At 36.3% G+C, this 23,184-nt stretch overlaps 2 protein-coding genes and 1 pseudogene across 3 annotated transcripts; 1 reads left to right on the top strand and 2 right to left on the bottom strand.

The window, feature by feature from the left end:
* Positions 1-816: 816 nt before the first annotated feature.
* Positions 817-916, bottom strand: LOC127444477 (uncharacterized; annotated as a pseudogene).
* Positions 917-1,355: 439 nt separating this feature from the next.
* Positions 1,356-20,157, top strand: chtf18 (CTF18, chromosome transmission fidelity factor 18 homolog (S. cerevisiae)). 2 transcript variants are annotated; one of them, XM_051703554.1, is made up of 22 exons: positions 1,358-1,577; positions 2,249-2,428; positions 2,989-3,109; positions 3,472-3,697; positions 3,793-3,885; positions 3,975-4,027; positions 5,647-5,788; positions 5,923-6,135; positions 6,911-7,008; positions 7,087-7,210; positions 7,302-7,441; positions 8,269-8,362; positions 8,452-8,550; positions 8,634-8,764; positions 9,196-9,319; positions 11,219-11,443; positions 11,983-12,132; positions 12,638-12,768; positions 16,714-16,858; positions 18,504-18,620; positions 19,265-19,328; positions 19,852-20,157. In XM_051703554.1, the coding sequence occupies exons 1-22, from the start codon at positions 1,490-1,492 to the stop codon at positions 19,980-19,982; spliced, it is 2,889 nt and encodes a 962-aa protein (XP_051559514.1). In that variant the 5' UTR covers positions 1,358-1,489; the 3' UTR covers positions 19,983-20,157. The 2 variants fall into 2 exon arrangements, with proteins under 2 accessions (XP_051559515.1, XP_051559514.1); XM_051703555.1 differs by lacking the exons at positions 16,714-16,858; positions 18,504-18,620; positions 19,265-19,328; positions 19,852-20,157 and adding an exon at positions 12,881-14,875 and having other exon boundaries at positions 1,356-1,577.
* On the bottom strand, positions 20,009-22,466 carry gng13a (guanine nucleotide binding protein (G protein), gamma 13a). The gene is made up of 3 exons (XM_051703557.1): positions 22,292-22,466; positions 21,832-21,929; positions 20,009-20,447 (listed from the first exon to the last, which is right to left on the bottom strand). The coding sequence occupies exons 2-3, from the start codon at positions 21,927-21,929 to the stop codon at positions 20,342-20,344; spliced, it is 204 nt and encodes a 67-aa protein (XP_051559517.1). The 5' UTR covers positions 22,292-22,466; the 3' UTR covers positions 20,009-20,341.
* Between the last annotated feature and the right edge of the window lie 718 nt (positions 22,467-23,184).

The raw sequence follows: 23,184 nt of genomic DNA, 5'->3' as shown, positions 1-23,184 counted from the left end.
CACAGAACTAACTTTTTATTTTAAAAATGTTGTGCAATTTTTGTATTTACTTTAACCAACTGTTGACAAGCTCACTTATAGTGGATGTATGAAGTCAGTTCCCCTCAAGTTCATAAAGGTGTTCTAGCAGAGTCTTTCATGGACATGAAATGGAAGTGTTTCAAAACTTTTGACCGGTAGTGTATATATGCAAAAAAAAAAAAAAAAAAAAAAAAAAAAAAAACCTAACCTAACGCTAACGCTAACCCTGACACCAAACCCTTCTAAGCTACATATTTTAATGCATAGAGACCCATATACATTGTGAAAAACAGTAATTGTGACATTATAAATACAAGTTTCCCATGCAAAATAATTGGCTTTTAGTAGTCATTGTAGTAAAACCAAAACACATTTTTAAGATTTTACCTTGAAAATATTTACTTCAATAATATTCCATCCGATATCAGAAAAATATGACTTTATTTTCCATTCACATTTATTTGTTACACCAAGACATAAAAAATAAACACACACACACACACACACACACACACACACATATATATATATATATATATATATATATATATATATAAATATGCTGATTTGATTTTTTAAATATTGTTAAAAATGAGAACTGTATATTTATTGCAATAAGTGATTGCATTAATCTCTTGATTATTTATTATTTTTTTTAATTATATATATATATATATATATATATATATATATATATATATATATATATATATATATTTGTAGTTAACGCGTTCCAAAACATGGTTCTATAATGGAGATAGAGATTAGAGAGTACATCTAAATCCTACAAACGTTAAAAGTTGGATCTTCTTCAAGATTGTGCGTGTAATCCTTGCGCAGTGGAACCATGCTAATCTTCACTGTATCGATCCAATTTTATTATTTGTGCTATTACATGTTTTTACAAAAGGTTAAATTGTAGTTTAGCTGAAATCTTAAGCAATTTTTTTAAATAAATAAACAAAACCTATATTGTGGGAATATCGATTCGATCCGCACTTGTGTGGAGCCTTCTGCAGTGGACGTAAAATATATAAAATCATTTATTATTAATGTTTACGATCTTGAAGATGTGATTGGTTGCCTGCTTTGTCATTCTTCACATAACGCCCGCCCACATTGCGTGTCTGCAAATCAGAAGCAAGTACGCTAAACAAACAGCAGTTTTATCATGGATTCGGCACATATACTCTTCAGTTACCATTTGTAACACATTTACAAAGCAACATAATTTTCTTTATAATTAGAATCATACAATTTATTGAGCTTTTAATATTTAAAAGCATCCTTCATCTCTAAATTCAGGACTTTTAGCGCGTTTTTAAAAAGGAACCGGAAATACATTTACGCACACAAAATTTTTGCGCGAAAGTTTCTTCTGCATGTTTTTGTTCGCTCTGCCCCTACATATGTAAAAAAAATTATATTATTGACTGTTTTCTGCCAAAACAGACAAGAAACCACAAGCATGGACGAATATGATGAAATGTACGGGATTGAAGATGATTTTGAGCAACAGTTTGCGGATGAACTGGAAGTGATGGCGGAAATAGACTGTGAGTACAGATGTGTGTGTTTATATCAATTCACTGCCTTTCGAATGTGTTTATAGCTAGTTTACAAAGCATTTAATTTTTAATGTCTAACTCTGTCCTAACTGTGATGAACACTTTGAAAGTGGTGAACTAAGTGTGACGTTTTTATTCAGTCACAAGTATACATTTATAATATATGCATTATCGGCTAGGTATAACACAAAATAATGATAAACAAACTATTGGCTGTGGTTGGCCTATTTGCCAAAATAATTTTTATTGGTGCCTCCTTATTCTTTTATGACCTTGCCATGACCTGTATGGTTATTGTTAATTTTTAATTCTTTTAAAACCTAAACGTAACAACCAATAATATATTCCATGACCAACTTTTTTCTCTCTAAATAGTATGGTAACAACGGTGGTCTCAACCTCCCAACGACCTGCAAAGTTATAATTGGTAGTTGTTCAATTTATATCAAAAGCATAGAAGTAACATAACAGTTATTTCTTGCTGACAAACATTGGTTGATCTGTTTGTTAATGCTACTGATAACAGCTGCATTGTATACTTTATTTTTAAAATCAAATTCATCACATACTAATCAATTTTTGGATTGTGACTAGTTTTTCCTATTATTAACTAACTGCTTGCAATTTTTTTTTATGTGTGAATATTTTTATGCAAATAGTCGAGCCTCCACTATGTGCAAAAGTGTCTGAATTACGCAATAAGAAACAGATCTCACAGACATTTGAGGAGGCCATCACGTCAGGTGACCTGCCATCAAGTAAATCAGTGAATAACCAGAATCTTGTGAGCACCACAGCGAGCATCTCACCTCCAGCGTGCGAGGAGGACGAGTCCTTGAGTGAGTACATTGTATTTTCTGATGAATAATTTTATATCACGATATCACAAAATAGTAAAAGTTGTCTGGAAAATCAATACAAATTGGTTTATATATTAAGTAACCATATTGTAATGCCTATTTTTGGAACTCCAGTCAGTGAATTAAATACTTTATAAATTAAAACGACTTCCTCTTTATTTGGAATAAGACAAACAATGTCAAATTAAGTAAATAAATAAATAAAAATCATTTAAATGACCAGTTGGTTGCTTAGGAAGCCTGACTGGAGTCACTCAGCACGCCCTGGATTCGAACTTGATCATTATAGCAAAATCTCTATCGGTTGACACTTTATATCATCTACACAATAAATATCGTCTTATCGCTCAGCCCTAATTTTCTGTCACACAGAGCAGTATGAATTTTAAAGCTTAAAGGTGTAGTGTCATTTTTTTAATGTTAAAATGTGTGATGCTAAATGTATAATTTCTGCAACACAAAGTTAAAGCTTAAAAATGGTGATGTTGAATGTATAAATGTTATGCAATGTGTCTAATTTGGTTTGTGTTTCTTCACAGCCCCTAAACCCAAGAAACGGAGACAAGATGTGGTGAAAAAGCTTGAGTTTTGTGTTGAACATGGTGATGACATCACCCCTCCCTCTTCCCCAGAGGTTTACGATAAGTCAGCGAGAGATGGGTACAAGTTTATGCTGATCACATATTCTATTGCTGTAATGCTTACATCACATTTGATTTCATGACACCACTTTTTCTGTGATATTCAGCATCACTCTTAAAGCATAGCTTGTCAGCATTTTTCACTATTACAAATGTCACATATTACAAATATTGGTTTTAAATAAGTAATTTTTTTAAATCTAAAATGTTCTACTGGTAGAGCATGGTGCTAGCAACACCAACGTCATGGTTTCGATTTCCAGGCAATGCACATACTGATAAAACGTATATCTCAAATACACTGTAAGTTGCTTTGTATATAAGCATCTGCCTAAATGTAATGAAATGTTTTTTTTATTTTTATTTTTTATCTTTCTACAGGCCTGGAGTTTTGCTGTCCTTCAGTCCTGTCAGACCAGCAGCTACCAAGATATCAACCAATGTGTTGGATATTAGTGGACTAGCAGCTTTGCAGGAGTCACCAAAGAGGATCACTGCAGCAAGACGCCATACCCAAAAACGCACACCAGCAATTGGAGATTACATCACTGTCACAGACTCCATGGGGAACAGAGTCTATCTTAGCAAGAAAGAGGAAGAGGAGAAGGTTTGTGACCCCACAAAAAAACCCTCTGAAACCCTTTCAAACAAACAATTGCAGGGGTGTAATATATATAACGTTTTTTTTTTCTAATTCCACAGGCGCCAGACCCAAGAGCCTTCCGTAACTCATTGAATGGACTAGGACTGCTAGCTGTTCCCATTGAAGTGCTGAAAGAACAAATTGCAGAGAGAGTAAGAATGCAGGCACGCACACACGCACAAACAAAGGTAAAATAATGATTATGTGGAAATCTGTCTTAATTGGTTGTGTTTTGTTCCAGCGCCATCGACAAATGATTGAAGAATCCCAAAAACTGACAGAACTGCTGAATAGGTACATTTTTATGTGTTACTTATGTTTATTGTACAATCATGGTTTTAGATTGTAACTGACATGCTTCAATGCAAGAGAAAATCCCCTTGTCAAACTTTGCTTGTGAAATGCAGTTATAATACTGATGGGGCAATATAGGAATATATCATTGAAAGTCATATAGGAATATATCATGGCATAATGACAATAATAGTGGTGTAATGTTTGAAATAATAGTACAGCTGTTGTAATAAAATATCATTAGGGTGGTATAGTAGTATTTTAAACAAGGATGCATGAATGTATCGGTCGCCGATGTTTATCGGCCAATTATTGACCAAATTAAAACCATCGGCAAATCGGTTTTAAGCATGAAAATGTGGTTCATTTATAATAAATTATCAAGACACTTTGTTAAAAACTCTTTGAATTCAAATGCACAGTCCAGAAATAATGATAGCCACAGAATATGGAAGGGTTGGCACTCCTGAGAACATGTGTTATTTAATTTATAGTCATTCTCACATTAATGAGGAAAAACCATCATTACAGACATGATAGTTGTGAAAGCGGCACTTACCTATGCATGAGGTAAAACCATCAAAAACCAGAAAAATTTGACTTCTGAGACATTGGTATGGTATCCATTAAGGCTGCATGATTGATTGAGTTAAGACTGAAATGGCAATATGGTTTTGCATGATTGCGAAAACTTGAAAGGCTTCTTTTAAAAATAGACTGCAGTCATCGCTTCAGACAGCATTGTGTATGCAAGCAGCGCCCTCTAGCGGTCTGGATGGCATTTTTCATTATCCAATACACCACAATAGAACTAAAACAGGCGTTTTGTTCCTATGGCAACTTTTTGTGGTTGGCATTTCTGTGGATTTGCCCAACATATGCATAATATGAATTTGTGATGTTCTATTATATACATTAAAAACAGAAGCGCAAAAATGTTTTAGAAGTACAAAATAACCTGTTTTTCACATCAGTCATCATGCTATGCTATTTAGTTATTTTTCAGTATTTTTTTAACCTTTCTATTTATCTTACATTATGGCTCTCTTTAAAATTTTGGCCTGTCATGTGTTTAACAGATCCAATCCATGCTTTTTATTACCTCTTTGTACATAAAAAAAAACAACAAAAAAAAAACAATCTGAGCAAAACAGTGATCTGATGACAAAATAAGGTAAGTGGCAAAATATCCATATTGGCATCGGTATTGGCCAATAGTTTTTTGTTAAAAGCGGTATTGGCCAAAAATGTTCATATCGGTGCGTCCATTTTATCGGCAGTTGCTTTTCGCATCAATTCTTTTTGCTATGCTTGGTTACTATTGGTTTTGTTCTCACTGATAGCTGGAATATGTACTGGTTTCACCTTATTGGTCAGTGAGATTTTCACCAAAAAAAGAAATAAAAAAACAGCCTACTTTCCAAAAAAGTCACTGTGAATCGATTCATAAGAATGTATAGTTTCGATTTAAAAGCTGAAATCGATAAAAAAAAGGTTAATAGCCTTTTACTACTTAAACCTATATTTCTCATCTAATAAAGCCTGTAATGCAATTATGTTGTTTTACAAGTGTAGTCTATATGTACTTGTGCACTTATTAACTCTTAATAACTCTTCAGTGGTACAGATCCAGAGCTTCTAGCAGAAGAGCAGACAGACTCTGGTGTGGTTGGTGATAGTGGGGAAGAAGGAGGCTCTTCCTCTCGGCTGTGGGTGGATCAGTTCTCGCCAAAGCACTACACAGAGCTACTGAGTGATGATGTGAGTTCTAAACACACTGTTTGTTCCAATGCAAACTACTCTAATCTGGATCAAGGTGTTCCATTTCACTTTTTTTACTTTTATTGGTGCAGATTTGAGCATATTTATTTATGATGTTGTCTCTGCCTCCACAGTTCACTAACCGCTGTCTGTTGAAGTGGCTGAAGCTTTGGGACACTGTGGTCTTTGGTAGAGAGAGGAAACCCCGTCCGGCTCCTGCAGACGCCAGATCGAATTTTACAAACACTCAAAACCAAAACCTATCTCAGCGTTTCAAAACCAAGAGTCAAATCACAGAAGAGATCCTGGAGGCTGAACTAGACCAGTACAAAAGACCGAAATTTAAGGTGAATAAAGAGGAATTCATTGAGATTTATGTAAATGAAACATTTAGATTAGAGCAGTCAGAATTATTGTGTTAACACATGCGATTAATTAAAAACGTTAAATGCGTTAATTATTCTCAATCGTGATTAACGCATTTACGGTTAATACAGCATAAACCCTTGTTGGGAGGGCAGAACCTTTGTAATATGTCTGCCCGGAGTCATCACATTGACGGACACACCGCAACACACACAAAGTAGCGCTTCCCTGTCAGTGAAAAAATGATGGAGAAAGGACCTCTTAAAGGAATAGTTCACCCAAAAATGAAAATTCTCTCATCATTTACTCACCCTTATGCCATCCCTTATGTGTATGGTAGTCAGCGTCTTTACTTGTATAATATATTATTAAAAAAAAAAAAAATTTTTTTTGGTGTGGTGATGGTTTAGTGGGCTAAAGCACATAACTGGTAATCAGAAGGTTGCTGGTTCGAACCCCACGGCCACCACCGTTGTGTCCTTGAGCAAGGCACTTAACTCCAGGTTGCTCCAGGGGAATTGTCCCTGTAATAAGTGCACTGTAAGTCGCTTTGGATAAAAGCGTCTGCCAGATGCATAAATGTAAATGTAATAATCTATAAAACATGAGATATCTGAAAACGTCTTAAGGTAAATTTAGATAATTGGGCAGCTGTTGCTTTTCATAATGCATTTTATTTTTAGCAGCTGATTTTGTCTGTAAAATGTATTTTCAATCTGGTAAATGCTGTTTAACTGTGTGAATTGTTCTATACAGGTGGCACTGTTATCAGGTCCTCCTGGACTGGGGAAGACCACGCTTGCTCATATTATTGCAAAACATGCTGGATACAATGTGGTGGAAATCAACGCTAGGTAAGTGGTTGCAAGTCCTACTGACGTACCTTGAAATAGAACTACATACACAAACTAATTGAGTTAATCTCTCCTCAGTGATGACCGTAGTGCAGAGCTCTTCCAGAAACGTATTGATACAGCAACACAGATGAAGTCAGTCCTTGGAGCCAATGAGAAGCCCAACTGCCTTATTATAGATGAGATTGATGGAGCTCCTTCTGTAAGAGCAACACTGATCTTAACTTTTAATTGAGCAGCTGTCCTTGTCTAAATCTGCTGCTAACTTTTCTTCTGGTTTCTGACTGGCTTAGGCTGCCATCAATATCTTATTGGCCACCTTGAACAGGAAGGATGGCAAAGAGGTGGAGGAGTCAGGCGTTAATGCCTTGAAAAAGAAAAAGAAGAAACAATCTGTGCTGCTTAGACCAATTATCTGCATCTGCAATGACCTGTAAGCTTCAACTCCTTGTTTCACTATTCATATCTTGACCTATGTACTACAGACATAAATTTTGGATGGATTTAAACATTTTGAGTTTTTGCAGTATTACTATAATATAACTACTAAACTTGCAATTAACATCCAAAATAAGAGCCAACGAAATTAATTACAATTTTACATTTGTTTGTATCAACTTCACAAGGTGCATTAGCATTGTTTGGCATCGTTCAACAGCCATGTTTTGTTTATAAATAGAGACCCCTTTTTTCAGATTTTTATCGTTAAATTATATTGCTGGTAGTTGCCAGACGGTTTTTTTGAGAATCTTTTTTCAATAGCATTCTGTGGGGCATTTTATATTAAAGGGATAGTTCACCCATAAATAAAAATTCATTATTTACTCGCCCTCATGCCATCCCATATGTGTATGACTGTCTTTCTTCTGCTGAACACAAATTAAGAATTTTAGGAGAATATCTCAGCTCTGTAGGTCCATACAGTGCAAGTGAATGGTGACCAGAACTTTGAAGGTCCAAATAGCATATAAAGGCACCAAAGAAGTAATACGTAATACTCCAGTGTTTAAATCCATATCTTCAGAAGCGATATGATAGGTGTGGGTGAGAAACAGATCAATATTTAAGTCCTTATTTACTATAAATCTCCACCTTCACTTTCACATTTTTCTTTTGTTTTTGGCAATTCACATTCTTTGTGCATATCGCCACCTACTGGGCAGGGAGGAGAATTTAGAATAAAAAATGACTTTTTTGGTTTAGAATTTTTTAGCCTTTTCACCTATTGTACCTTTTTTTAATTGGCTGTCGTCTTGTCAGTTATGTCCCAGCTCTGAGGCCTCTGAGACAGCAAGCGTTCCTATTGGCCTTTCCACAGACACTGCCCTCCCGCTTGGCTCAAAGACTGACAGAGGTAAAACGTACCTATTATATACACTCGTCTTAAAGCGATTTCATAATCACTCACTGTGTGTGTATCCATTCATGTGTGTCTTTGTGTAGATCACACGTCGTCAGGGTATGAAGGCAGATACTGGCACTCTGATGATCTTGTGTGAAAAGACCGACAATGACATTCGTGCTTGCATCAACACATTACAGGTGAAATGTTTGAATGTCTGTTTATATTTATAGGAGATGTCAGAATTAGAGGATGGCTTCACTTACTCAGAGTGTGTGTGTAGTTTTTACACAGCCGTGGACAGAAGCACTTGGATCAGCGCAGTGTTAGTTCCATGTGTGTTGGGTTGAAAGACCAAAACAAGGGACTCTTCTCAGTTTGGCAGGAAATCTTCCAGCTTCCTCGATTGAAAAGGTACTCAAATACACATGCTGTACTCAAGCAATAAGACAAGAGAGGTTGTAGAGCGAGGTAAACCCTTTAACCATGGTAAAATCACTGTAATAAATGGCCTAGAGTGGCTTATTACTTCTATTAAAGGGCGACAACAACAATATGAAAAAAGATGTCAGTGTTCAATAAATAATTAAATGTCTTAAAGGCTAAATTTATTCATTAGGATCACAATGAATGATTCTTCCAAGTAATATAGTTCATTAAGATAAATATAGATGGTTTATGATTACCTAGAATCTTGCCGCATTAATATAGAATCAAATATATGTGCAGACACTTGTTTGTTTATATTGTGTTTTTTATATTTCACTGGTTTGTGCCACTGATTGCTGCGTTTCTCAGTTTGAGGCTGAAGCTTCTGTGATTGGTTGCTGATGTTTTGGATTTAGGAAGCGGATTGGTGGAGATCCTTTTGGAGGTTTTGATGAGGCAGGGCCTAAAGATGGCGTACAAAGACTTCAGCACATCTTACATGTAGTCTCCTCTAATGGAGAGCATGAGAAACTTACTCAGGTAACTCTCTCTACAAATGGCTCATTTTGAAAGGGTCCTATGAGATGATACAGTATATATTTATTTAGCACTTAATTTTTTTCCCTGAGGTACACCTAAAATGTAAAACAAATAGGGCTGTTAATTGATTTTTTTTAATTATTATTATTTTTTAACTAATCACAGTATTCTGTGATTAATCATAGTAAGTTACATTAAAACAAATATTAAAATATAATCATAAATATATTAACTTTATATTTTGTCACAAGGAACATGCAAGAAATTGGTTAGTTATCATTTATTTTAATTATTTAAATATGTATCTGTTAAAATGTACTGCTTTTTGCAGATAGAGTAAATTAGACACATTTTTACAGGTATAAATCTTTGATACCTGTATACATGCCATAAAATCAGTGGACATGCTGTAATTAAAAGTTGGGCAAAATCATCTGCTGTTTTACAGTGGACTTTTTTAATAATAGGATCAAATAAAGCAGATTCAATTTATATCGAGCATTATTGTAAAAAGAGAAACTTAAGTGTACATTGCAAATGCATTTTAAGACACTATACATACAGGTATGTATAAATAAGGCACAATATTTATATATATTATAAAAACTGAATGCTGAAGTTTAATTTGCTGAAGTTTAAAATCTCAAAACTGTTATTTTCTCTGGCTGCAGTACAGTCTCTATCGCACACATGCTGGTTCTCTCTCGTGCGGTTTTGCTTTTGACACTGGTTCAGATGACAGTGAGTGAGCGTTTTCATGCGATACAATAAGATACGGTAGCTTGCCCAGATCTCTCCCACACCTTTTGTCACAAGGGGCAGTGGTGGCTCAGCGGTTAAGGCTGTAGGTTACTGATCAGAAGGTTGGGGGTTCAAGCCCCAGCACCGCCAATATGCCACTGTTGGGCCCTTGAGCATGGCCCTTGACCCTATCTGCTCCAGGGGCGCCGTATCATGGCTGACCCTGCACTCTGACCCCAGCTTAGCTGGGATATGTGAAAAAAAAGAATTTCACTGTATATGTGCAAATGTATAATGTGTGATAAATAAATATAACTATAAATTATAATTAATTACCTGGCTCACCACTTGCGGGTGAATTTTCAATTATCCTTACAGTTTATCCGCTCCCGTGTTTATTATGCATCGCATGTAATGAATAAGTGTGCACTGCTCCACACAATCAGTTTCTGTGATAGGATGTGCAGTCGAGTTGAGCGTGTACCTCCTGGAAATTTATATATGCCAATTTTAGTGACAGGAAGTGGGGAAAAACCTTAGTGAAGTTTCAGGAAGTGAAAAAAAGGATACTGCATTAATTGCGTTATTTGTACTTTTAACGCGTTAAACAGTCAACTATTAATCACGGAAATTGACACGTTAAATTGTCTCAGCCCTAAGAAAATAATACACATTTTCCCATAAAAAATTCCAGCCTTTCTCTGACCCATAAAAATAAATAGGCCATTTCTTTTGTCACTGTACCTTTAAGATTCCTATGTAAACACTTACATATGGGTTGCTGGTTTGCTGTTGGTCCAAAATAGTTGGTGGTGCCCCATCCTTCAATAACAGCCTGTTTACAAAGCCTGCGCTACATTGTGATGATCCATAACACAGTAAAGGAGAGACTGCCATTAAAAAAAACAAACAAAAAAAAAAATGGTGGTGACATCACAACCATGAAAATTTGTTCACAACCACTTGTAGCCTAGTTTAAATAGTTTTTCCCTCACTGAGTTCTAGAAGTTACAGTAGTTTACGTCTTACATCAGACTCTCTTATCTTGACCCAAATAGACACCCATCCATTCTAGAAAGAGTATGCAAAAAAGTGGTAGTTCTAAGCAAAGATATGCAAATTCCTCTTTTCCTCTGTGTGTCTGTCTCTCTCTAACAGGGTTTGTATGATAACTTCCTCAGTATGAAGCTTAAGGACCCAGGGATGTTGGGTGTGTGCGCAGGGCTTGACTGGTTGTGTTTCTCCGACCTGTTGAATGAGTGCGTTTTACATGGACAAAACTACTCTCTCATGCGATACCTCCCTTTCCTGCCCGCTGCCTTCCACCACCTATACGCTGCAAACTCTGTCCCACGCATCAGTTACCCACACAGCCACTATGAGGTGAGAGACAGCGAGCACACATGACCAGCCTTATCCTTAATACTCTAATGTATTATCGTCATTCCCTTCCAACCTTTCATCAAACGAAAGCACTCTGGCCCAGTTACGCACACCACAGGCTAGAAAGTGCTCTTTCTGAGTGCAATCTCTATAATCTCTCCTTATGCAAATAAAAATCATTGAAAAGCTATGGACACTTATTGGTCAAAAAGTGTTTAAACCCTGATATTATCTTTTTTGTTTTAATCTGCATTGGCCATCATTCGAAGCAGATTATGTCATTGCATATTTTTGTCCATATTCATTGTTTAAAACAAACCCTTAACCCTAAGGATGGACTATACTAATAGTGGTATAAAGAAAACATATCGGTCAACCATTAGACATGATGAATTAGTGGGTTTCTCGAGTTATTTGGCATTGAACCTGCAGCCCTTAGTGTTAGCTGCTGAACTTCTGAACCATTATAAATGATAAAACTTCATTAAATCTATGTGTTATATTAAAGTGATTAAAAAACGTTTTAAATTCATTTCTAGGCTTTAACTAAAACCCAACACACAAAGAATGCACTGATTGCCATGTTGAATGATATCCCACCTGCCGTACAGAGTCGTGTTTGCATGAACACTCTCTGTTTGGACATTCTCAGCCTTCTACTGGATCTCATCTCCCCCAAACTGCGGCCAGTGAGTGCTTTTTTTGTGTCTTAATGTATTAAAGATGTTATTAATTGGTATAACAAAGATACATTTATGTGAACTTTGAAGCAAGATTTTAAAGTCTCTTTTCCATACACAATTGAGCTGCCTACATAGACAGCATTGTTAGGCAACATTAGTTGACTCCTGATAGGAAGGTTTGAGGGCAGTATCGCATGTATCTTTGACGAATAAGGCAATCTCAGAATGCATTGCAACAAGATCAGTGAAAATTTAATTCAAGATGGCAGACTGTGGAGAAAAATGTCTACATGTTAATGTCAGAAGTGGGTATCAACTGTGATTGAAGGTTGAATCTCTAATAGTTATAGACCAATTTTTTGACATTTTGATATTATCTGCACCGGCCAACAGCTTTGCTGTCATTGGGCCTCTCTGATAATGTTTATGCTTTTAAGTTAACATTGAAAATTGTGAATCTTCATTTTTAAAGCACTGAAGAAACAGTGTGTTTCATGCATGTGTCTTTTAGGTAAACCCTCAGCTTTACAGCACCAGGGAAAAGCAGCAGCTCTATGATTTGATCGACACCATGATCAACTACAACCTGACCTACAGACAAGATCGCTCACCAGAGGGACAGTACGCTTATGTGCTGGAGCCGTGAGTACATACAGATACACAAACCTTAAAGGGGTCATAACATGCCTTTTTCACCCAATTTGGAATGCCCAATTCTCAATGCGTTTTTTTCTTTTTTTTTTTTGTCGCGTAGTGATTCGCCTCAATCCGGGTGGCGGAGGACGAATCCCAGCTGCCTCCGCGTCTGAGACCGCCAACCCGCGCATCTTATCACGTGGCTTGTTGAGCGTGTTGCCACGGAGACATAGCGCGTGTGGAGGCTTCACGCCACCCACTGCGGCATCCACGCTCAACTCATTACACGCCCCACCGAGAACGAACCACATTATAACGACCACGAGGGGGTTACCCCATGTGACTCTACCCTCCCTAGCAACCAGGCCAATTTGGTTGCTTAGGAGACCTGGCTGAAGTCACTCAGCACACCCTGGGATTCGAACTAGCGAACTCCAGGGGTGCTAGCCAGTGTCTTTTACCACTGAGCTACCCAGGCCCCCATGACATGCCTTTTTTTATTATTTAAAAGTGTTCCTTAAGGTTCACTTATAATAGTAGTAGGGTTGTCATAAAATATTGATATATTGATTATTGATCAGCACTTTATTTTATCGCTACATTTTTGAGGCATCGATATATTAACATCAGCCTACATTTCAATTAGAAGCCTAATTTGTGCGCATTCAATTCACTGCGAGTTGCATTCCATTCAGTGTAGTCTGACATAATAGCTTTGGGAGACTACAAACATGATCATTTTCCACCCTCATTCTGACCCTCTGCCAAAAACACTGACAGAGGGTCAGAACACTGGTGTTGGTGCTTTTTCTACTTTAAGACTTGACAGTAAACGCCCACTTTTCTGATTGGCTGTCTGCTCTTGACATCTCACTGCTCATCTCTGCTGGGCAGGCTACGGAAGTGATCAAAGATAAAGTAGGTGTTGATGTGTTGATGTGGAGGCGGTCAGATGCACAGTGTGAAATCGCAGTGTAGAGGAAGGGTTGTTTTGACAACTTGGTTTAACCAATGCTTTTTTTACAGTGAGGTGAAAGTTTTGAGTTCTGAACCGCACAGGATGTTATTGTAGTACAATGACCTCTTATATGTCAAAAGTTCAAGGAAAATTTGATTCCTCGTGTCATGACCCCTTTAATAAACATCAACCTTATATATAGACTACATCACAAGATTACACACAGTGACATTTATTGAGTGATATTTGTTTACCTGTTCATCATGATTTGTGAGAGATTAGGCTTTAGCTCCAGATTATTCTCTCTCTCTCTCTCTCTCTCCCCCTCCCCCCTTCTTTTTGTGTTACTCTCCATACCCCTGTTTTAATTTGGCATTTCTGTCATGAGAACTTTTTGCTACTCATCTTTGAAACTGCAATATGCTGCACTTCAGCATAAGGAGAGAACCACAATCCTCTCTGTGGGTTACGATTCTCTAACCACATATTAATTGATGGAATTGAAGCTGAAAACATTGAAACGCAAGCTTTTGTTAGTCTTTAAAGCGGAGCTCTTGCTGCTGAAACTTTGGACTTCTGCTTGACGCCACTAGAAAAGGATAAAAACCAGGAATGAGAAGATGAAGAAAAGATTTGGACTGTTGGATTGATTTTCACAAGGGGAATTCAAGCTGAAACTGAAGAAGAGAACCTGTGTACATGTTTGCATTTTATCTTTATAGCATTTTTCGTGTTGTGATTAGGCCTAGATTTAGATTTTTATTGAATAAAATGGTAACTGTTGTGTAATTGTCTAGTAATGCAATGTAAAAAAAATCTAGTAATTTTTTTCTTCTTCAGTGGCCGATGCTGATATCTAGTGAGACGGGTGGCCGAAGACTGTTATAACGGCAGTATATTTATAAGATAGAATGAGATTATTGCAAATAAAGCGTACACAAAATTGCAGAAATTATAATTTATTTTTACATTTACAAAACTCAAATATTTGAGCAGAAAATTAGCATTATCCATTGACAGGATGTTGGTGGATATTTGACCTGACAAGATCAAGTTAAAGGAATGTTCTGGGTTTAATACAAGTTGAGCTCGATTGACGGCACGGAAAATAGTTTTTACTCTTACCTCGTTTATTAAACCCCGCCCCCCCCCCCCAAAGAAAAAACTGTTACAGTAAGGTACTTACAATGGAAGTGAATGGGGCCAGTCCATAAACAACATTAAAATACACACTGGTTCAAAAGTATAGCCACAAGACATAAACATTATATGTGCTAACATGATTTTAGTGTGACAAAATCGTTTACAGGGTTTACCAGCTTTACATCATCATGGCAACTAAGTTGTAATATTGGATATAACTTAACACAGAAAAGGTTAGTAAGTGATTTTATGACACTAAAATCATGTTAACATGTGTAATGTTTATGTGTGGTGGCTATACTTTTGAAACAATGTGTATTTTAATCTTTTATGGAGTGGCCCCATTGACTTCCATTGTTAATGCCATAAAATAACTGCAATTGTTGCTTTTATTTAATAAACGAGGGACGAGTCAAATATTTTTGCGGTAATCAACATAATTCCACAAATGCTGTGATTGAGCTTAAAGGGATAGTTCATCCAAAAAAGAAAATTCTCTCATCATTTACTTAATTTCATGCCATCCCAGATGTGCAAGTGAATGGTGACCTGAATTTTGAAGCTCCAAAAATCACACAAAACCAGCATACAAATAATCCATATGACTCCAGTGGTTTAATATATGTCTTCTGAAGCGATGCAATCACTTTGCATGAGAAACAGATAAATATTTCAATCCTTTTTTACTATAAATCACTTTCACTTTCAAAATATTCCATATATCGTCTCGCTTAACTACAGTCTAGATGAGATGAGGAATCGTATGCTATAGGGTGTACTTGTTAGTCTCTATCACTGTTTTTGAGGTTGTTTTTTTATATGTCTATGCATGTATTCTCTCTGTGGTTGGTGTGGTAGTATCATGCAGCAGTCGTTCCTGCAGGCCCGCTGTAAGGAGACGCTGGTCACTTCTGATTGGGGAATTCCGCTGCTGATTGCTCTGTTGCTGCTACTGCTTGTTTACGCCTTCCTGTATCTTCCCGCCATCTCTTATCGAGCTCTACTCCAACAAGCGCTGAGTAACCACACTGAAGCCATGTCCCTGGCAAATAACAAGATAGGCTGAGGATCATACAATTCCCAGTGCAAGCACTGGGTGAAAATGCTTGTAAAACTACAACGAAAATGGTATTTTCATTATATCATCCATTTATGATGAGAAAGACCGCAGCAAAACAGACAATTCAACTTGTAATCACATGGCCTGAATGGCAGAAACGAGAAATATTTACAATATCTCAAGCAATCACTTCAACCCACACTGAAATGCTTTTTTTAAGGCACGTGTGCAGCATATTTGACCAGGGCACGTGGAAACGGACACTTCTCTTACCTACATCTTGATTTCACATTGGAAATAAACTCCTACCACCTTTCATCGCAATCCTATTCTCAAGAGAGGAAGAGATCTACTGAATTTAAAGTGAATCCAGTATTAAAAACATGATTTCTGGAAACCAAAACACAAACTTGTGCACCCTATTCTCTCAAGTGGAACGTTCTCAGAATGTTCTAGATAAATGGCTTTGTTTACATGGCTGTGTTTACCCTGCACAACTAATCCTGCTTTTGGATTTTTTGGCAGCGTTTCATCTGCTTGTGTGTATTGCATATATTTGTATCTATTTTCCTTTTATTCCTGGAAAACTGTTTTACCTTCTGAGTAAGAGGGATTACTTAGCTTACCATAAAACCATCTAATCTTTATTTGTCTTCCTCTCTCCTCATTAGAATCCATTGTTAATGTCATTTGAGTAATTGTCTCAAAAGTTATGTACTTTATGCTGTTTTTATATTATGCTGTTTTCAATCACAGGTTGTACAGTAATTTTGTACATGTGTTTCCACAGTAATGTGGAAGATGTGGTGCGGTTTCCAGGTTTGCCTCCACGGAGGCAGTTAACCTATCAGGTGAAGCAGCTGATTGCCAGAGAGACAGAACTAGAGAGGATGAGGAGGGTGGAGAGGGCCCAACAGAAACGCAACCCACAAAAAGTAAGACCACAGTAAACAGACCATTACAAGCAGTGTTGGGGAACGCTAATATAATCTTGTAGCATTTCTCTATAGATGAACATTGCGTTTACAGATGGCCCGCACATGGACATATTCCACACTCTATATTTTAAACTACATATTACACAACCAAGAGCAGGTACATTGCTACATTGTAAGTAGCAATGAGAGTTCATCTCAGTTCATATATTGTCTATTATTTTAACCCATCCATCCACAATAGGCTACAAAAGTTTGCAGTACAAACACAAATAATTTTTGTTGTTGCATTTGGAGTTTGATGAGGTGAAAGATAAAGTCTTTGCAAATAATAAATGCTTCATATGTTAAAAAACAAAAACAGCAATGATACCAAACATGGCACAAACGAACAGCATCCATTTTGGAGCGATTCGGATGACATAGGCTGGAGCGTGACGTCACCGCTTTCAAATATAAGCTGTTATTTCTATAGAAAGGAAAAAGATTCAATGTTATTTTAACAGCATAAACCGACACTGATAGAGCACAAACAAACGATAGCAGTTAGGAGTGATTTGGATGACATGGGATGGAGAGGGACGTCACTGCTCCTGAATAGTTTCTGGTTATATCTAAAGAAGGGTAGTAGTTACAGTGTTTCTTTTAACGGCACAAACGGGTACAAATCGAGCACAAACTAATGGCACCGGTTTTGGAGCAATTTGAGCAACATGAGGTAGAGAGTGATGTCAAACAGCCAAAAAAAAATAATGTTTACTATCTCAAAGACCAAACCAGCACAAATGTTCGTTCTGGAGCATAAATGCAGCACAAATATATAGTATAGTTTTGGCGATGGTTTAATTATATAGGGTGCCAACTTCAAGGAGGTATTTGGTTCTGATTGGTTTTGTCTTGATTGGTTCTGTTTTGTCTCATTTAGTTTTGAGTTTTGTCTTGTTTGGTTTTGTTCTGTGATTTGCTTTGTTCGGTTTTTGGCAAGTGTTATTTTCTCTCTTCGAGGATTCCCAGTGTTTTTCTAATTTTGTTTTGTTTTTAGTCTTGTTTGAGGAATTTTATTTGGTTTTGTCTTGTTCTGCGCTTTTTGTTTTGTCTTGTTCTGCGCTTTTTGTTTTGTCTTGTTCTGTGCTTTTTGTTTTGTCTTGTTCTGCTCTTTTTGTTTTGTCTTGTTGGGTTTTGGGTAAGTGTGTTATTTTATCTCCCAGAATGGTAGTGCTATGCTTGGCTTGCCTTTCATGTGTTTTGTTGTGCCTTGTTTGGTAGTGTTTTTTGTTGTGTTCTGTTTTTGCTTGGTTTTGTTCTTTTTGTTTGTGTGCATTTTGCCTTTTTTTGGCAAGTGTTATTTTCTCTCTCTTCTAGAATGTTAGTGGTATGCTTGGCTTTTGTTTTTGTCTTGTTTGTTTTTGGTTCTTTTTTGTTATCTCGTCTTTTGTTTTTTTGCTTATAAGGTTTTGGGAAAGTATGTTATTTTATTCACTGCTTAAAATAAGTAATCTGATTTTGTAATGTGCATTTTGTTCAACACTAGTAATACTGACTACATACAACTACACAAAATGCAAAACCGTATTATGTATATTCAGTATGAGCAGGATTCAAGTTACATCTCAAAGATGGTATAGCGTTTGTTCTTTGTCTTTAGACAGAGGCAGTGAAAAAAGATCCAGAGGAGAAGAAAGTGGACGTCAAGAAACAGACGAGCAGGAACCATCAGCTGAGGCTGGAAAACATTGTTAAACAGACTGTGGTGGAAAGCAGGGTGAGGCATCTGCATTAAATTCTTTACTCTCCTTCACTAGCCTGTCCTTAAATCATCTCAACAGCACCTTAAATCCTCCCTTCACTTGTATAAATACCAATGTACCACCATTTTTTCAACTACCTTAAGCCCAGTCCATTGTTGAACACTTACCATAGCACATTTAATGCTGGGCTGGAGACTCATTGATTTCGAATTTGCATCTTTACTCACTGTGGGAAACTGATCTCAAACTGATTGCCGATTGTTTATTAAGCTATACCTAGTTATCTGCACCAACATCATTACTTTTGACCTTTTAATTTATTTTGCAAGTTTACAAACAGAAACAGATTAAAGGTTTTATGTAAATCCCCATCAGTTTTACCTTATTGTTTTATCAGTATTTAGTGTCTAGATGAGTATAGACACTGACTGAGTTTACACATTAGTTTTGCAACACTTTATTTGCATTCAGTGTTTTTCTGTTTTTACAATATTTCAATACCACCTTGTTTTATGATGATTTCAAATTCACACTATCCCCTCTGCATATGGTTGAGTTATGTTTGATAATAATCCTAGATTAATTGGGTTAATAGGGGATCAGGATTAAAGGGGTCATACACGTGATTACATGTTTATTTTTCCCTCCCCTATTATAGCCTGAATTGGATTTCTTTGGACGAGCCATTGAACCCAAGGAGAAGCATGTTGTCACCACTACAAGTATGTTTGATTTTTTTTATTTATTTATATCATTTATATGATTTACACAATGTATTGTAAACATACATGCCTAATTTTCATCGTTGTATGCATGGTGCATGGAATACAGGTTACAAAATTAACTGGAGACAGTCTCCTGAACTGATATTAGTCAGTTTAAAGGAAATTAAATTATGCGTTGTGTATAGCGATGCCAAAATACAATGTCCATGCATGTGAATGAGGGGTTGCATGAGGTTAAGAACAATAGTCTTATATATAGTATATTTTTCCCTTGTATCATTTGGCAAACAGAAAGTCTTATGTGAAACAGTGCCTCTCGCAAAACATTGTGACCCATTTTAATTTAGTTCCTTAAACTGTTTTAATGAAGAACAAAAAGTCTGACCTCAAAGAAATATTTAATTTACCTGCTATTGACAGGTGTGCCAAAAAAGTATATTTTGGACCCTGCATTAATATCTAAATATATAAAGCTAAACATCTGAGAGTAGCTGATATTACTCTTGGTTTCTTTCTCCAGGTGAAGATGGCAAAGTAGGTGCAGTTGTGCAGATCGGTAAAGCTGTGGGTAACAGTGATGTTTGGTTTCGCTTCAATGAGGGCGTCTCCAATGCAGTGCGTAGAAATGTTTACATTCGGGAGTTACTTTAAAGCGTTGTGAGAAGGGAGACAAGGCATTTTGTTCAATATACGACAACTTTAATAATTACACCAGAAATAAAAATGCTCAAAACATTTCTGGGGCAAGAAATGCTGCAGTTCTTCTTTTTTTTTTTTTATTCTTGTATAGTTGTCTTACACTTCTATAAATAAACATTTTCACTGATTGACAGCAGTTGTTTTCTTTCTTTTGATAATATCATGGCCTGATACAAGTAAACAGCAAAGCTTATTAACTCAATCTATTCATTTACAACCTTATTCATCTTAGTCATCTAAGTCTGCCAGTGCAACCATAACAATAGGTTGAGCCATGCCTGTTGTCATAGTGATGATTGACCGCTTTTGTGCTAGAGTACAACACATTTGCTTGACTCCACCCATGGGTTCTGCTTCAGCATTTCAGGGTTCAAAAAAGGATCCTCAGTCATTTTCTCCTCCATCCATTTAATCAACCTGAAAATAAACATCAAAAGAATTTTTATATCTGCTTGCTGTCCCTTACCTCATTAGTCTACTTTATATATATATATATATATATATATATATATACACATACACAGACACACACGCTCCCCGGTCAAAAGTTTTGAAACACGACTGAAATGTTTCTCATGATCTTAAAAATCTTTTGATCTGAAGGCGTATGCTTAAATGTTTGAAATTAGTTTTGTAGACAAAAATATACTTGTGCCACCATATTAATTTAATTATAAAACTAAAATGTAATAATAATAAAAAAAAAAAAGGTTTTGAAATTGATGACTTGGACCAAATAATAAAGAAAAGCAGCCAATAAGGGCCCAACATAGAGGGAACTCCTTCAATACTGTTTAAAAAGCATCCCAGGGTGATACCTCAAGAAGTTGGTTGAGAAAATGTCAAGAGTACATGTCTGCAAAATCTAGGCAAAAGGTGACTAATTTGAAGATGCTAAAATATAACACAGTTTTGATTTATTTTGGATTTTTAGTCATAACATAATTCCCATATTTCCATTTATGTTATTAAACATAGCCTTGCTGAAGCACCCCCAGATCATTACCGTTCCTCCACCAAATTTCACAGTGGGTGCGAGACACTGTGGCTTGAGGGCCTCTCCAGGTCTCCATTTAACCATTAGACGACCAGGTGGAGGATCGTGATGATATGGGGATGCTTCAGCAAGGCTGGAATCGGGCAGATTCATCTTATGTATATTCGTCAAAGCCGAGCTGCTTGAATTTTTGTGCCAGGAATGGCATAAAGTCACCCAACAGCAATGTGAAAGACTGGTAGAGAGCATGCCATGACACATGAAAGCTGTGATTGAAAATCAGGGTTATTCCACCAAATATTGATTTCTTCCTAAGTTAAAACATTAGTATTGTGTTGTTTAAAAATGAATATGAACTTGTTTTCTTTGCATTATTCGAGGTCTGAAAACACTGCATCTTTTTTGTTATTTTGACCAGTTATTATTTTCTGCAAATAAATGCTCTAAATGATGAAATTTTTATTTGGAATTTGGGAGAAATGTTGTCAGTACTTTATAGAATAAAAAAAATGTTCATTTTGCTCAAACACATACCTATAAATAGTAAATCCAGAGAAACTGATCATATTGCAGTGGTCTCTTAATTTTTTCCAGAGCTATATATATGTATGTCTTTATGTATGTATATTTATGTATTATTCTAAAATGTGGAAAATAGTTATAGAATTAGAGAATGTGTCCAAACTTTTGACTGATATAATGTTATAAATAATTATATAAATAATTAGATGAACAATTGTATAAATGTTACTTTATAAAATGCAGTGAAATGGATGTTTCGCTGCTTTCTTGTTTGATACTTACTCTGGAATGGAGACTGATGTTTTCTCTCTGTTGTACTGCAGCTGTTGCTTCAGACTGTCCACATGATTTTTCAGCTGAGTCTCATCCAACTCATCCATCTGAAATAGCATAAATCATGTTTCATTCTTGCGCATTGTGAACATTATACTTAACCATCAAATTGAATGCATCAGCATCATCTTCTAGAAATGTGCTACCTACTAAGGTGGCTCAACTTTGCTTTATCAAATGTAATTAAACATAAATATACTTGAAGTTTTTACTCAAATCGGCATTTGTTGAACAGTTCTCAATTCATTTTTATAACAGCATAAGCACAGAAACCTTCAAATCTAAAAGCTAAAGTATCCAAATAATTCTTTTCACCCCCTCAGAATTCTGAACTTGTTAAAAATACAAAATAGTATGATCTTGATATGAAAAAAGCTTTCAGAAAAAAACATGACACATTTCAACCTACCGTGATGAAGTCGAAATTATCGTAGCTTAGAAGTGAAGCAGTAGGATTCCAGAGAGTGCACTGGCAAATTGCTTGAGTTGGTATGCTTTGTTTCACCTAAGACGAGGGATTTTTTTTTTTTCGTTTGAAAAATCCCTGGTGTGCGCACAACAGATTCATGCACACACCTTGAACTGAGGTTTTGAAGCATTCAAACTAGTTTGTTACTCAAATTCTTTCCCTGAGTTCTAATGGCAGTAATGTTTAGCTCATTGGACTCTCGGTATAATTTATGTAAAACACATGCAAATCTGCAAAACCTGTATTGCCCTACTGGCTGTATTTAGTTTTTGCCAGGAGAAATAAACATTAGAATTAGAGTCAAGGAAAATAAATATATTACCTATAATTGTGTGCCAACCGCAAGATGGTCTACACCAGGGCTGGCTGTCTCTAATTAGTTATTTCTGATGAAAATGCTCCCTTTTGGTAAAGTGTTTCCTAAAGGAGTAAAAGTTTAGGCTACAAGTTTCCTTTTTATGACTAATATGGTATGGCATTAGGAATGAGAAAAATGTCAACTTTATCTTTGTATACTAAACAACGTATGCTCATCATGGCAATTTAAAATAGTCACAAATCTATTGGACGATGTGCCTTTTTTAAGCAAATGTTTTCATCCAAAGCAACAGCTGTGGCAGTATTGGAGCAATGAGGGGGTTACGTGGTCATGGGCAAAATGCTGATATAGAAGGACAGTGATCTCTGTAACTCCCCTTACCTGGGTCATTCCTCAAAGGTCAAAGCAAAAGGCTGATAGCAGTATTTGACAGCCCAGAAATATAACCATTGGTTGCTGCCACCAGCAATCAGCCACCATGTTTTCTCTTTGGCTAAAGGTGAAGGCACCTGTC

This window comes from Myxocyprinus asiaticus, chromosome 7, assembly GCF_019703515.2.
Source record: "Myxocyprinus asiaticus isolate MX2 ecotype Aquarium Trade chromosome 7, UBuf_Myxa_2, whole genome shotgun sequence".
NCBI lineage: Eukaryota > Metazoa > Chordata > Actinopteri > Cypriniformes > Catostomidae > Myxocyprinus > Myxocyprinus asiaticus.
This window is presented reverse-complemented; position numbering and strand designations above follow the sequence as displayed.